The 13,381-nt window shown below is 43.6% G+C and overlaps 1 protein-coding gene across 1 annotated transcript in view; it reads right to left on the bottom strand.

The window, feature by feature from the left end:
- The window catches only part of usp43a (ubiquitin specific peptidase 43a), a 109,571-nt gene extending 97,641 nt beyond the window's left edge, over positions 1-11,930 (bottom strand). The window contains exon 1 of the mRNA XM_084164139.1: positions 10,980-11,930. Coding sequence (XP_084020265.1) covers positions 10,980-11,615 — 636 coding nt within the window. The 5' untranslated portion in view covers positions 11,616-11,930. The remainder of the gene's footprint in view (positions 1-10,979) is intronic.
- Between the last annotated feature and the right edge of the window lie 1,451 nt (positions 11,931-13,381).

Genomic DNA, 13,381 nt, shown 5'->3' with positions numbered 1-13,381 from the left:
TTGACAGCGTATTCAATCAGCTCCCCTCAGGGTTGGGGAGTAACTGATGACATGTTATCCGATTACAAAAAAAAAAAACTGTAATAAGTTACGTCAGGGGTTCTCAACCGTTTTCACTCAGGTCCCCCTTCCAGCATTGGGGAACATCCGGCGCCCCCCCCTGCACACGTATCCGCGCCACGTCTATTTCTTTGGGCACAAGCACTGTCACACTCCTCTTGTTGGCGGAGAGAACATTTTGCAGGTTTAATGCTTATTTCCTGCAATTCTACACATTTTGTCATGGAGTGCAGAGAAAATGTTGCAGTTTTAAAGCTAATTTTTTTGCAATTCTATAAATGTTTCCACGTCTAATGTGTATTCATGTGATATTTGAGTGATTCGAACATTACTACAAAATCTACGGGCTAAAAAACCTAACTAAAAAACATTAGCTGACGAGCTAGTTGATCTGGACATTTCTGACAAGTTATAAATAGCTCTCTAATGTATGCAATGACTGACATGGCAAGAAGAAAACTGATGATGCACTATCCAATTTCGAAATTGCACCTTGTGCATTCTACTATTACAACTTTCAAGAGTAAGTTGAAAGCCAGACTGAGTTCCTTAAAAATAAAGAAATAAAAACAATTTCTTGGATTACTTTTAAATTCAGAAAGGATGTTTGCGAAAAAATACACTACAGTCGTGGTCAAATGTTTTGAGAATGACACAAGCATTGGTCTTCACAAGGTTTGCTGCTTCAGTGTTTTTAGATATTTTTGTCAGATGTTACTATGGTATACTGAAGTATAATTACAAGCATTCCATAAGTGTCAAAGGCTTTTAATGACAATTACATGAAGTTTATGCAAAGAGTCAATATTTGCAGTGTTGACCCTTCTTTTTCAAGACATCTGCAATCTGCCCTGGCATGCTGTCAATTAACTTCTGGGCCACATCCTGACTGATGGCAGCCCATTCTTGCATAATCAATGCTTGGAGTTTGTGGGTTTTTGTTTGTCCACCCGCCTCTTGAGGATTGACCACAAGTTCTCAATGGGATTAAGGTCTGGGGAGTTTCCTGGCAATGGACACATAATGTTGATGTTTTGTTCCCCGAGCCACTTAGTTATCACTTTTGCCTTATGGCAAGGTGCTCCATCATGCTGGAAAATGCATTGTTACGTCCCTCTTACGTCACCAAACTGTTCTTGGATGGTTGGGAGAAGTTGCTCTCTGAGGATGTGTTGATACCATTCTTTATTCATGGCTGTGTTCTTAGGCAAAATTGGCTCCCTTGGCTGAGAAGCAACCCCACACATGAATGGTCTCAGGATGCTTTACTGTTGGCATGACACAGGACTGATGGTAGCGCTCACCTTGTCTTCTCCGGACAAGCTTTTTTCCGGATGCCCCAAACAATCGGAAAGGGGATTCATCAGAGAAAATGACTTTAGCCCAGTCCTCAGCAGTCCAATCCCTGTACCTTTTGCAGAATATCAGTCTGTCCCTGATGTTTTTCCTGGAGAGAAGTGGCTTCCTCGCTGCCCTTCTTGACACCAGGCCATCCTCCAAAAGTCTTCGCCTCACTGTGCGTGCAGATGCACTCACACCTGCCTGCTGCCATTCCTGAGCAAGCTCTGCACTGGTGGTGCCCCGATCCCGCAGCTGAATCAACTTTACGAGACGGTCCTGGCGCTTGCTGGACTTTCTTGGGTGCCCTGAAGCCTTCTTCACAACAATTGAACCTCTCTCCTTGAAGTTCTTGATGATCCGATAAATGGTTGATTTAGGTGCAATCTTACTAGCAGCAATATCCTTGCCTGTGAAGCCCTTTTTGTGCAAAGCAATGACGACGGCATGTATTTCCTTGCAGGTAACCATGGTTAACAGAGAAAGAACAATGATTTCAAGCACCACCTTCCTTTTAAAGCTTCCAGTCTGTTATTCTAACTCAATCAGCATGACGGAGTGATTTCCAGCCTTGTCCTCATCAACACTCTCATCTGTGTTAACGAGAGAATCACTGGTCCTTTTGTGGCAGGGCTGAAATGCAGTGGAAATGTTTTTTTGGGGATTAAGTTCATTTTCATGGCAAAGAGGGACGTTGCAATTAATTGCAATTCATCTGATCACTCTTCATAACATTCTGGAGTATATGCAAACTGCCAACATAAAAACTGAGGCAGCAGACTTTTTGTGAAAATTAATATTTGTGTCATTCTCAAAACTTTTGACCACGACTGTACATCACCAACAGTATGTGGACACTCCTTCAAATTAGTAGAATCGTCAATTTCAGCCACACCCCTTGCTGACAGGTGTATAAAATCGAGCACACAGCCATGCAATCTCCATAGACAAACATTGGCAGTAGAATGGCCTTACTGAAGAGCTCAGTGACTTTCAATGTGGCGCCGGCATAGGATGCCACTTTTCCAACAAGTCAGTTCGTCAAATTTCTGCCCTGCTAGAGCTGCCCGGGTCAACTGTAAGTGCTGTTATTTGGAAGTGGAAACGTCTAGGAGCAACAACGGCTCAGCCGCGAAGTGGTAGGCCACACAAACTCACAGAACGGGACCGCCGAGTGCTGCTAAAGTGCGTAGCGCGTAAAAATGTTCTGTCCTCGGTTGCAACACTCACTACCGAGTTCCAAACTGCCTCTGGAAGGCTCTTTTCTGTTCCAACATGACAATGCCCCCGTGCATAAAGCGAGGTCCATACAGAAATGGTTTGTCGAGATCGGTGTGGAAGAACTTGACTGGACGGCACAGAGCCCTGACCTCAACCCCATCGAACACCTTTGGGATGAATTGGAACGCCAACTGCAAGCCAGGCCTAATCGCCCGACCTCACTAATGCCTGCAGCAATGTTCCAACATCTAGTGGAAAGCCTTCCCAGACTAGTGGAGGCTGTTATAGCAGAAAAGGGGGGACCAACTCCATATTAATGCCCTTGATTTTGAATGAGATGTTCGACTAGCAGGTGTCCACATACTTTTGGTCTTGTAGTGTATATTATGACACCTTTCTGTTTTCTCAATTATATTAAATACCACATTGAAAATATGGAAAGTTAAAGTTTGTTCCACATGAGCGAGTCTGACCAAAGTCAGAGACCACTATGTCTATGATGACACACCAAATGCGTTTGATGGATCATTTTTATTTTCTTCTAATGCCTCTTAAGGGGAAAGTAATCAAAAAGTAACGGATAGTAATCAGATTACGTTACCGAGTTCGGGCAATCCAAAAGTTACGTTACAGATTACAATTTTGGACAGGTAACTAGTAACTGTAACATTTAGAAAGTAACCTACCCAACCCTGGCTCTCCTTGAGACAGTGATGGGCGTAGCCAACCATCTCCCTCCTCCCCATTCTCTCCATTCCTCCCTTCACCCTCTGAGTAACAGAGCCCAGACGCTCCTCCACGCTTCATTAAAAAATCGCTGCATCATGCCGCCAATGTTCTAAATATAAACACCGGACAGGATGGGTGCCCCCCTACCTCCCTACTATCTGAGATGGACCACTAATGAGCTTAATAATTATGAAGGGGACCCTCCGAGGGGGAGGGAGGCAAAAGGGGCATGTTGACTGTGGTTGTATCTGAAATGGCATCCTATTCCCTACTTGCACTACTTTTGGCAAGGGTTCTGGTCAGAAGTAGTGCACTATATAGGAAACAGGGTGCCATGTCGGACACAGCCTGTTTTCACTAATCCTAGTCACTCTGCCTATCAATGGACAGTGCTGTTACGTTACGTTAGGTTGCTACCCCATTAAGGCTAAGAGGGAAAGGGGGAAACAGAGTCGGAGGTGGTGGAGAGAGTGGTGGGGACAGCAACCGATGTGTCCAAGGTTACAGTGGGCCCGCTGTGTCTGGGAGGCAGAAACCTGATGACATCACAGAGCTGTGATGGCTTCATTAGGACAAGGGGTTGAGAGGAGGAGGGCTTATGTTCTGCTGTGTGCACACATTTGGCTTTGTTGACGTCCAGAGGTGATCCTCTACTCTGGCATGTTAGTGTGTCTGCACAGCAGCACTGTTGCTAAGTAAGTAAGGACCCCATATCTGCATAGACATATCAACATGGCCTTTACTTTTCACACCCACCCTATGCCTGAGTGGAGATAGTGGTGTAATCCCACCAAAATTGTAGTACGAATAACATTTTCTAACATTTTGAGGCCTGTTTGAGTTAGCCTGTATCACCCTCCATTTATTACCATACCCAACCAAATCAAAGACAGACAGCTTAGACACCTGACACTAACATTTAATGACTGGCCATGAAAGTGCCAAAACAAACATGATATACTGTGTTTCTGTCCCCACAGGGAGCATGGAAATAATAATGCAGGGTATTTGGTAAACATTGAAGAGATTTGAGAGAACCTGGGCATAAAATGTGTTGGTTGGGACATGTTGAATCCGATAGCCAAATATTATTTCTTAGCCTTAGAGAACTATGTCAAGAAGTAGAAATGTGAAATTTGTTTCCCACATACAGTTGAATAAAAGCAGGTCCACCATTAACCTACACAGTCTCCAGGGGCAGTTGACAACGTCGTGCTCGCTCACCCTCTCACATCTTAGGAGAGGTGGAGACCCCCACACTCAGACAATACACACCAGGGAATAACATCACACACATACACCACTCCTGCCCTGGTATCCAAGACAGTGAGCTGGAGAGTGTTTGACTTTCCCCTCTTTAGCATTGGTCTCACAAGTACCCCACATCCAGTGTAAACAGCGAGGTATAAGGAGAGCTCCGTCGGGACCAGGAATGTGCCATACATCAACAAAATGACCTCTCTCCTTCAAAAACCCATTTACAGGGTCACACCAACTCACCTCACCCCAGCCTGGCCTGTCAAATGGACCTTGTTAGATTCCACAATGACAGTCTGGGAGGGAGAACCATGAGGAATGATGACATTACATAAGCTTTAGAGGTTGTGATGTTGACACACACACACGCAAGAGCAGACGTTGCTGCCTGGCGGGAAAGAGCCTGGACGGTCTCCATCACCATCATTACTGGCACCTCCATTCCTTGTTGAATTTTTCTGCAGCAGCAGCCAGGTGTTGCTGGTTGGCGCTCCTCTCCTCCGGGTCATCACTTAATACATCCCCTGCCTTCCCTTCCATTCCCTTCCCCATTCTATCCACTCAACAATACCTCCCACTTCTTCTCCCTCTTTTTCCCCATACCCTCCCTCCCTCGTTTCCTCTCATTTTCTCCATTATTTCCACTCATCAATCTCAGCTGAGCTCCAGACGACCCAGCCTCCCCCCGTTTCTCCCATGGAGGACGACCGCTGGTCGGGGGGAGAGAAACACAAACCTCGGCCCACCGCAGCCCCGGCCGCCAAGCAAATGCCTTTGCCTGTCTCCTGATTGCCCACGCTAGACGCCCCCGTCACAGTTTTTTGACCCAAAACTCATCCAACTCCTCAATCCTGATTAATCGGAGTCTATACTGTATCTGAATTCACCTCCAAAAGAATGAACAATGAAAACCACTATTTGTGATGGCAGAGGACATACTAGTTTGGATGCTTGACTTCATGTCCATGTATTCACCTCCAAAATAATGAAAACCACTATTTATTATGGCAAGACAACATCATATTTTGGATGCAAGGCTCTCCAAAATTTCATTTCCCCAAGAGTCTCGGTAACATAACATGAAATCCTCCTCCAGATATGCTGCCAGTGTGTCGACAGAGTAAAGCCCAAAGCCTTTGCCTCGTCTCCGCGACAACATCCCTAATGTGGAATATTACTACCATCAAGAACAAAGAAGGAAACAAAGGATGAATTGCGATTGGTTATAATCACCTCTGAGTGGTTTGCAGCCTGGGAAAGGCTCTCTGTATACGCTACTGTAATGGAGAAGTTTAAACTCCTATGGCTGCATCCCAAATGGAACCGTATTTCCTATAAAGTGCACTACTTTTGAGCAGGGCCCATAGGGCTCTGGTAAAAAAAATTGTGCACTTTGTAGGTAATAGGGTGCCATTTGGGACGCAGCGCTATGACTTATAGTGGAGGCAGTAAATGTGCAATTGTGTGGGAAGAAGGAGGGTCTGAGCTGTTACTGTATCCTAAAGGCACAATTGGTAGTTTATTTATTTTTTTGGGGGGGGGGGGGGGGGGGGGGGCAAATGGCAGCACTACCACGTAGTTTGGAATAAAGCTGAACAATGGAGTAAAATAAGCTTCTAATTTGGGATATGGTGGGGTAAGACAGTTGTACTAAACTCATGAGGCATTTATGTTACATTCTTCAAGAATCAATGGGTGTTCTGTATATCGTTAGTTAAATGACCACTGAACAGCTGTAAATATTGCAAATTGCTCCTTTAACGGTTTCTGTGCCATTCCCTTCACTAAGATAAAGTGGGGAGTCGTGTCGTTCCAGCCCCCTTCTATGTGATTGGGTGGTCATACAGCCTAGTGTAGTTGAAATTGATTCAACCCCCCCCCCCCCCCCCCCCCCATGTTGAACCTAGACCATTAATCATGGTGGTGAATAAATCTATGGGAAATGCGCTCAAATTGCAGTGCTTACATAGACATATCACAGACATATTTCTCACTGTGTTTTTCATTATATTGTTTTGTCCGAGTTTTCCAGGTAAAATGTAGTAGTAGTGCCATGCTCACTGAGTCATGAGGAGGCATGCTGTTTCTAACGGAATTGCATTTGAAATGTTTTTAGTGTAGTGCGGAAGAGACTAAACTGACTGTTGTCGTCTACCAGTAATTCTAGTTTAGCCAATTTCTGAGTTTAAAGGGAAATATTGTGAGAGAGCGAGAGAGAGAGAGCGTGTATGTGAGTTCTGTAGCTCTCGAAAGAAGAGAGCAGAGACAGGAATACACAAACAGCATCTCTGCCTGTGCTCCAAAACAACCAACATGACTCCCACTCACACCCACCACCAGCTACACAGGAGTCATGGAGAAACATGACACAACCACCACCTCCAGACTTGGCAAGGAAAGTCAGGGAAGGGAAAAGCTTGCAGAGCCAACTTTTATCCTCACTCAGTCACTGTTGAACTTGTTTACTAGGCCAATGCCTCTGACTAGTGCTCTTTAAAAGCACACTGACATTGACAATAACAATTAGCTGTCAAAGAACCACTGTGCAGAATCCTTCCTCATCACAAACTAGTACCATTCCTATGGGGGACGGGCGTAATGGATGGGTGGGTGTTTTCCTGTCTTTCACCAACACTTTTCTTGTTTGTTTTGGAGCTCACTGCTGCACTCTCCATACGCACCAGTGGCGCTAGCGCAGTAGGGGGTCTCCACCGTCTCCTCATTTCCTAGGCTAAATGCACTGGGCTGCACTGCTACAGCAGTAAACATCCTCATCTCATCCAAAGAGGACCAACAGATAGAAATCAGTGTATTGTTAAAGTCTGGCAGGCAAAGTCAAAGCCATCCTTATAACCGCAGAGGAGGGAATGAATGAGAATGAATGGGAATATCTATACCCAAGGGCAGTTGATTATTCAATAGATCTAAGTACTACATTTCAACCAAGTGCAGTCTTTCGAGGGACTCTGCACACAAAGCTTAACGTATAAGCTTCAAAAAGCATCTCACTTTGCCATTCCTGTTCTGAAGCTTATGAAATCCTTCACCTCATAGCCCTCTATCTTTGCATCGCAGTTCGATTTCCACAAATTACTACTAGAATCATAATAAGCTTAGAGCCTATAATAAGCAGAACAAAATCTAAATGTTCTAATACAGAATTCTAAACCATCTAATTATATTTGCAGCATAGGTCCAAAAGTCCCAGTAAATGAGAGTGAGCAATGTCATTCGCCCAGGGGTATTAGCTTTGGGCACTGCGCCCCTGGATGACCAGCCACAGGTGTCCCTGTGGGTACAGACCATAGACATACATCATCAGGCCAGACAGACACCTGTGCAGACTCAGCCGTCTGGAACTCTGGCCTGCTTTCCTGGCAGTCCCTGATCGCTGTGTTGCCTTGGTCTGGCTCACTCCCATCAGCATTCGGTAAACTCAGTGCACCACCCCTGCATGTGAAGTACCGCTCCCTTCCTCCCAGCAAGGACATCCAGGGAATGCAGACAAGCCACCTCACCTGTGTTTGTGGCAGGTGGGAGCCACAGGGCACACACACACACAGCATGCTTATTAGTTAGCAAATGTGCCCTGATGTGTGGTCAATGGTCATTAGGCAATAGGCATTGACACATGGTTTGGACCATGTTTGTGTGGGGGGAAAATAAAAAGAGAATCCAAACATGTGAGTTTTGACACTGCCTGTACGGTTAGTACATGTCTCACCTGTTTTGACCGTTGCCACAGGCTCCTCCTCTGAAATGCTACCTGTCTGCTTACATGGAAATAGGACGTGAGAACTGTTCTGACTAGAGGGAGTACAGCTACGACCGGAAATGACATTTTCGTAGCAGGTTAGGAGAATTTACGCAGCAGGTTAATTATGATAACTGTAGGTTAAGGTTAGGAAACAGGTTAGGCTTAGGGTTAGCTAAAATGCTTCCGGTCTTAGCTGTACTCCCTCCAGCCACAACCCACTAGGCACACCGTCATTTCAATGTGGGTAATATTTGGTTGAGATGTTGATCAATAAGATTTCAACCTTTATTCACTCACTCATAAAGACAGCCAGAAGTTTGTTGAATTCCCAATGTGTTATCACTATGCTTTCAACCATCTAAATGGTTGATATTCTGCACAGATTATTATAGCAATTGTGAAGATCTCCACAGACCTGCAACCTCTGCATGCTATCTTAAACATGCACACTTTCTATTATTACATAAGACATGTTTAGTTACAGTAGGCTAACCTCAAAATGTCGCCATTGACATGTTACTCGTTTTAAGGTTGAATAAATACTGTTATTCGTTTCTAAGAGCCTTAACTTTAGGCTATTTACTGTATTACAAAAGTAATATTGAATTGTATTTGATTGGCAACACAACCAAATATCAACATTTAAAGGATATCTAACGCTTGGATAGTTTCATCTGAGCCACTGGCTTAATCCTATTCTTTAACCTTTATTTTGGGTTTAGTTGGAGACGTAAATCCAACATATCATTGGTTAACTTGTCGACAAGTTAATAGGCTATTTACTGTATTGCAAAAGTGATATTGAACTGTGTTTGGTTGTCACTGACTTAGTCCGGCATTCATTCTAGTTTGTCTACAAATTCATAATTGATCTGTTGGATTCATGTCTCCATCTCAACCAAGAACCAAAGTTAAAGAATAGGACTAAATCAAACTTTATTTAAAGTGCATTCTTTAACTTTGATTTTTGGTTGAGATGGAGAAGTGAATTCAACATATCAATTACTAATTTGTTGACAAACTGTAATTAAAAACAGACTAAGTCAGTGGCACAGATGGAACTATCCAAGCAGGAGATACATCTCCTTCAAATGTTGATATTTGGTTGCGTTGCCAACCACACAATTCAAATATCCAGTTTGTCTATAAATTAATAATTTATATGTTCGATTCACGTCTCCATCTCAACCAAACATTTAAGTTAAAGAATAAGACTAAATCTAATCTAACTTTAAATGTACTTTAAATAAAGTTTGATTTGATTTAATCCTATTTTTTTATTTAGATTTTTGGTTGAGATAGATGTGAATCCAACATATTTATGATTAACTTGAAGATTACATTTGAAATCAACCAAATCTTGAAACCATCGGCCTATATGTAGTCTATTTTTAGATGAACCCTGGGTTGAATTGAAACAATAGCTGTTGATAACTTTGCAAATGCTATATAGGCCTAAATAGTATCATTGATGATACAGCATATGACTTATGAAGTATGGTTACATTTAATTTGCTTTGTTAAACCTACCCTTTGGAATGACTTCGATAGCAACAGCGAATATATTTAGTTATTAGGAGATCTCTCAATAATAATTCCCATGATAGGTAGTAGTCAGTGACTACTTCTACTGACTACAGTGGTAGTAGTCAGTGACAAATATCAAAGCTAGGCTTGGTTAAAACCCTGGATGGGGACCAAATGAATGGCTGTAGATAAATCAACTCTCCTCGAGTAGGAGGTGCTGCCTAGCCAATTGGATTTTGCTGATTGTGGATATAACATTTACATTTTAGTCATTTAGCAGACGCTCTTATCCAGAGCGACTTACAGGAGCAATTAGGGTTAAGTGCCTTGCTCAAGAGCACATCGACAGATTTTTCACCTAGTCGGCTCGGGGATTAGAACCAGCGACCTTTCGGTTACTGGCACAACGCTCTTAACCACTAAGCTACCTGCCGCCCCATAACATTGAAGATCTGACATGGTTACAAATTCAACATATTTTAGCACATACAAGGTTAGTCTGTTAAAAATGGGTTACAATGACATAATCACGTGGCTGAAATTTCACCCTGAAAGCAACAGTTTACGTAGATGACTTTTTTCTAATCCAATCCACAAAGATTCCACCTCACAATACGTTGACAAATTACAATGAAACAACGTTGATTCAACCAGTTTGTGCGCAGTGGACACCTGTTGAGTCTGACCATTGATATAACCGCCCACACATAGGGCTACTGTAATTACTATGACAAACCGTCATGTAAAAGGAACGATGTGTTCTCTTTAGTTAAATATTTATTTTGTTTGTGAATCATTCGCAAATTCCAATCGTTTTAGAATGAAGTGCTGCGCTGGAAACTGTAGTCGACTCCGTGGGCACGCGATTGCTCCGAGCTTTGAAAATGTATCATGATCCGAGTCGCGCAGAAGCAGTAAAATGTATCGTGATCAGAGTCGCGCAGAAGCAGTAAAATGTATCATATGATCAGAGTCGCGCAAAGCGGTAAATAGGCCTATAGGTGAACAACAGCGGACACTGTTAGGGAAATTAACCAATTAAGCCTCAAACATGAGTTGTGTTTGAAGTGTTTCTACACAAGTGACTCACCTTGAATTCCACGGACAGTTGAGGGGTATATTCGAGGGTCCAAAGCGCCCGCACCAAGGATGCCAACTGTGTGGTCACCTCACCCCTGGCAAGTTGTGCGTCCTCGTTTTTTACAATTCCGTTTACTCTCCCCTGACACAAATCAGACTTGTATTGTTCCAAACCAAGGTACTCCGCCAGAAGGTCCGTATTACTGAGGCACTGAACCACCGCATTCATGAAACAAGTGTTTCCATGATTCTTCAAACCAAGGACTCCAGGAGTTTTGTCGCCATAGCACCACGACAGCCTGTCTTTTATAGATCCATGAGAAGACAAAGTTGAGGCGCTTTTCTTCACCTTAATCTCCCTCGTGACCAGAAATTCATCTTTATTAAAATTCCCTGAGTTGGCACTCAACGAGCACGCGGCGCTGTTTCGGAACCCGCCATCATCATCCTCGCCGTCAGGTGGCTCGACGTCGCCAAAGTGTGCCAAAGTTCCCAAAGTTTTCAGTATCCTGCTCATGAAATGCCCAACGGACTTCAACGATTTCCTTCTGAAAACCTTCCCGGCTTTGTATTTCTTCTCTTTGCGTTTTGTCGATTTGGTTTTCATGGACTGTTTCCTCATCTTATTCTCCTTGTGGTTATCCATGGTGGCTGGTTATTTACCGAAAACGAAACAACGACTGAAGCGATATACTCCTACCTGTCTGCCTGTACCCCTCCTTCTCTCGAAACCACTCCGGTCTCTGCTAATAGACAATATGGAGGTGAAGGCACATGACTAAACAATGTCCCTCAGACATTCCGGTAATTCCAGCCAGGTCTCGACGCGCACTTGTCACACTCTTTCGCTGGTAAAATGGTGAAGCGGCGGGCACTTGTAACCAGTAACCACTGTATAGGTGAGTTGTCTTCAACTCCATGGTCGTAGTGAGGCTCAATACTTCCTCGTCGTTGGCACAGTGCTCGAGCACATACAGCTGGCGGTCTTTCTCTCTCCCTCCCTCGCCACTCCGAGCGCTGCTGCTGGAGTGAGTTCTGTTTGGTGGATAGTGCGCGTTATTCCCGCCCTCCTACTAGTTTAGCCTATATTGAAGGTGGCGGACGTAGTGACAGGACTCTGACACTGATGGATATGAGGCTTATTGACAACTTGAACAAGCTTGCTGACACTCATTTAGTAACAGGCGTATAAGCTTCCCCTATAATTAGATGCATGATAAGGAGTATTGTGTATTGTTTAATCAACATTACAAACATTCTGTAGGCCTATATTAACAAATACTGAACCTATTTTGTATTAGAGCAATGCAAGGTCTGCACTGTACAGTACCCTTTCTTTCCTTTTTTACTATCCTCTATATTGGCATAATGTGAGTAGGCTACGGTGCATGTCCTCTGTCACAACATGGTCCCAACGGAAAATAATGATATTTTTTAGGTGTGTAGGAGCCCCCTACTGTTTTAGGCTGAGATTGTTCTGAAGCCCGGTGATGGCACAGTAATAGACTGCACCAGCAATATCCTTTCCTCTGATGGAATGCCTCATCTAATAATGCACTGTTGGAGATTTTACTGCACTGTTGGAGCTAGAAACATAAGCATTTTTCTGCACCTGCGATAACATCTGCAAATCTGTGTACACGATCAATCAACTTTGATTTGATTATTCATCACGACTATCAAACAAATGTCCTAAAAATAATATAGTCAGGTTGGCACATCTCACTGCAATCTGGAGACACACGTGTGGAGGAATCAAATAATGGGAAAGACACAGAATAAATGGTCTTAATGCTACTTGGTACTGCATGTTTTGTACGGCAATGTGCTGCTGAGATCCTCAATCAGTTTCGGTTTTAATTTCACAGCTCGCCAAGACCATGGATTGGATTTAGTGAGCCAGATATGCTGATTTACTCAAGCAGATGTATAATATTCATATTTCTCTTCCAATATTTGTATAATCTCATTTTATTGCAGTGTAATAGGGAACCTTGTATTTCTGAGGAGTCTGCACTCTGCAGCCCCCGGTTCCAAACTTCTGCAATGAGTCAGAAACTCAAACTCTTACCCTATAGGGCTATACAGTACTCTTATCTTATAGCATGGCCTCCTGAGTATTCAGTGTGTGTGCATGGGCAGTTGGATGGTTTGCCCTATTTTACAGAGCTGGGGTGTAGGTTATGTTTTGCTGACTTGGTCCGTCCATAGCGTACTGCAGGTTTGCGCTCTCTTTTTGTGGGTAGCGGACTAGTTGTGTAGCTATTAATTATTGAGTTTTGAGCTTCTGAGCAATCGAGCGCGCACACACACACAAACCTTCTCCTTACCGAAGTCTCTGGTGAATCTCCAGTGATAGATTAGCTGACAGCAGCGGTGTGCTAAAGTGCCTGTGAATCTGGGCCTCGTCGT

This window comes from Coregonus lavaretus (genome assembly GCF_964263955.1).
Source record: "Coregonus lavaretus genome assembly, chromosome: 6".
Taxonomy (NCBI): domain Eukaryota; kingdom Metazoa; phylum Chordata; class Actinopteri; order Salmoniformes; family Salmonidae; genus Coregonus; species Coregonus lavaretus.
This window is presented reverse-complemented; position numbering and strand designations above follow the sequence as displayed.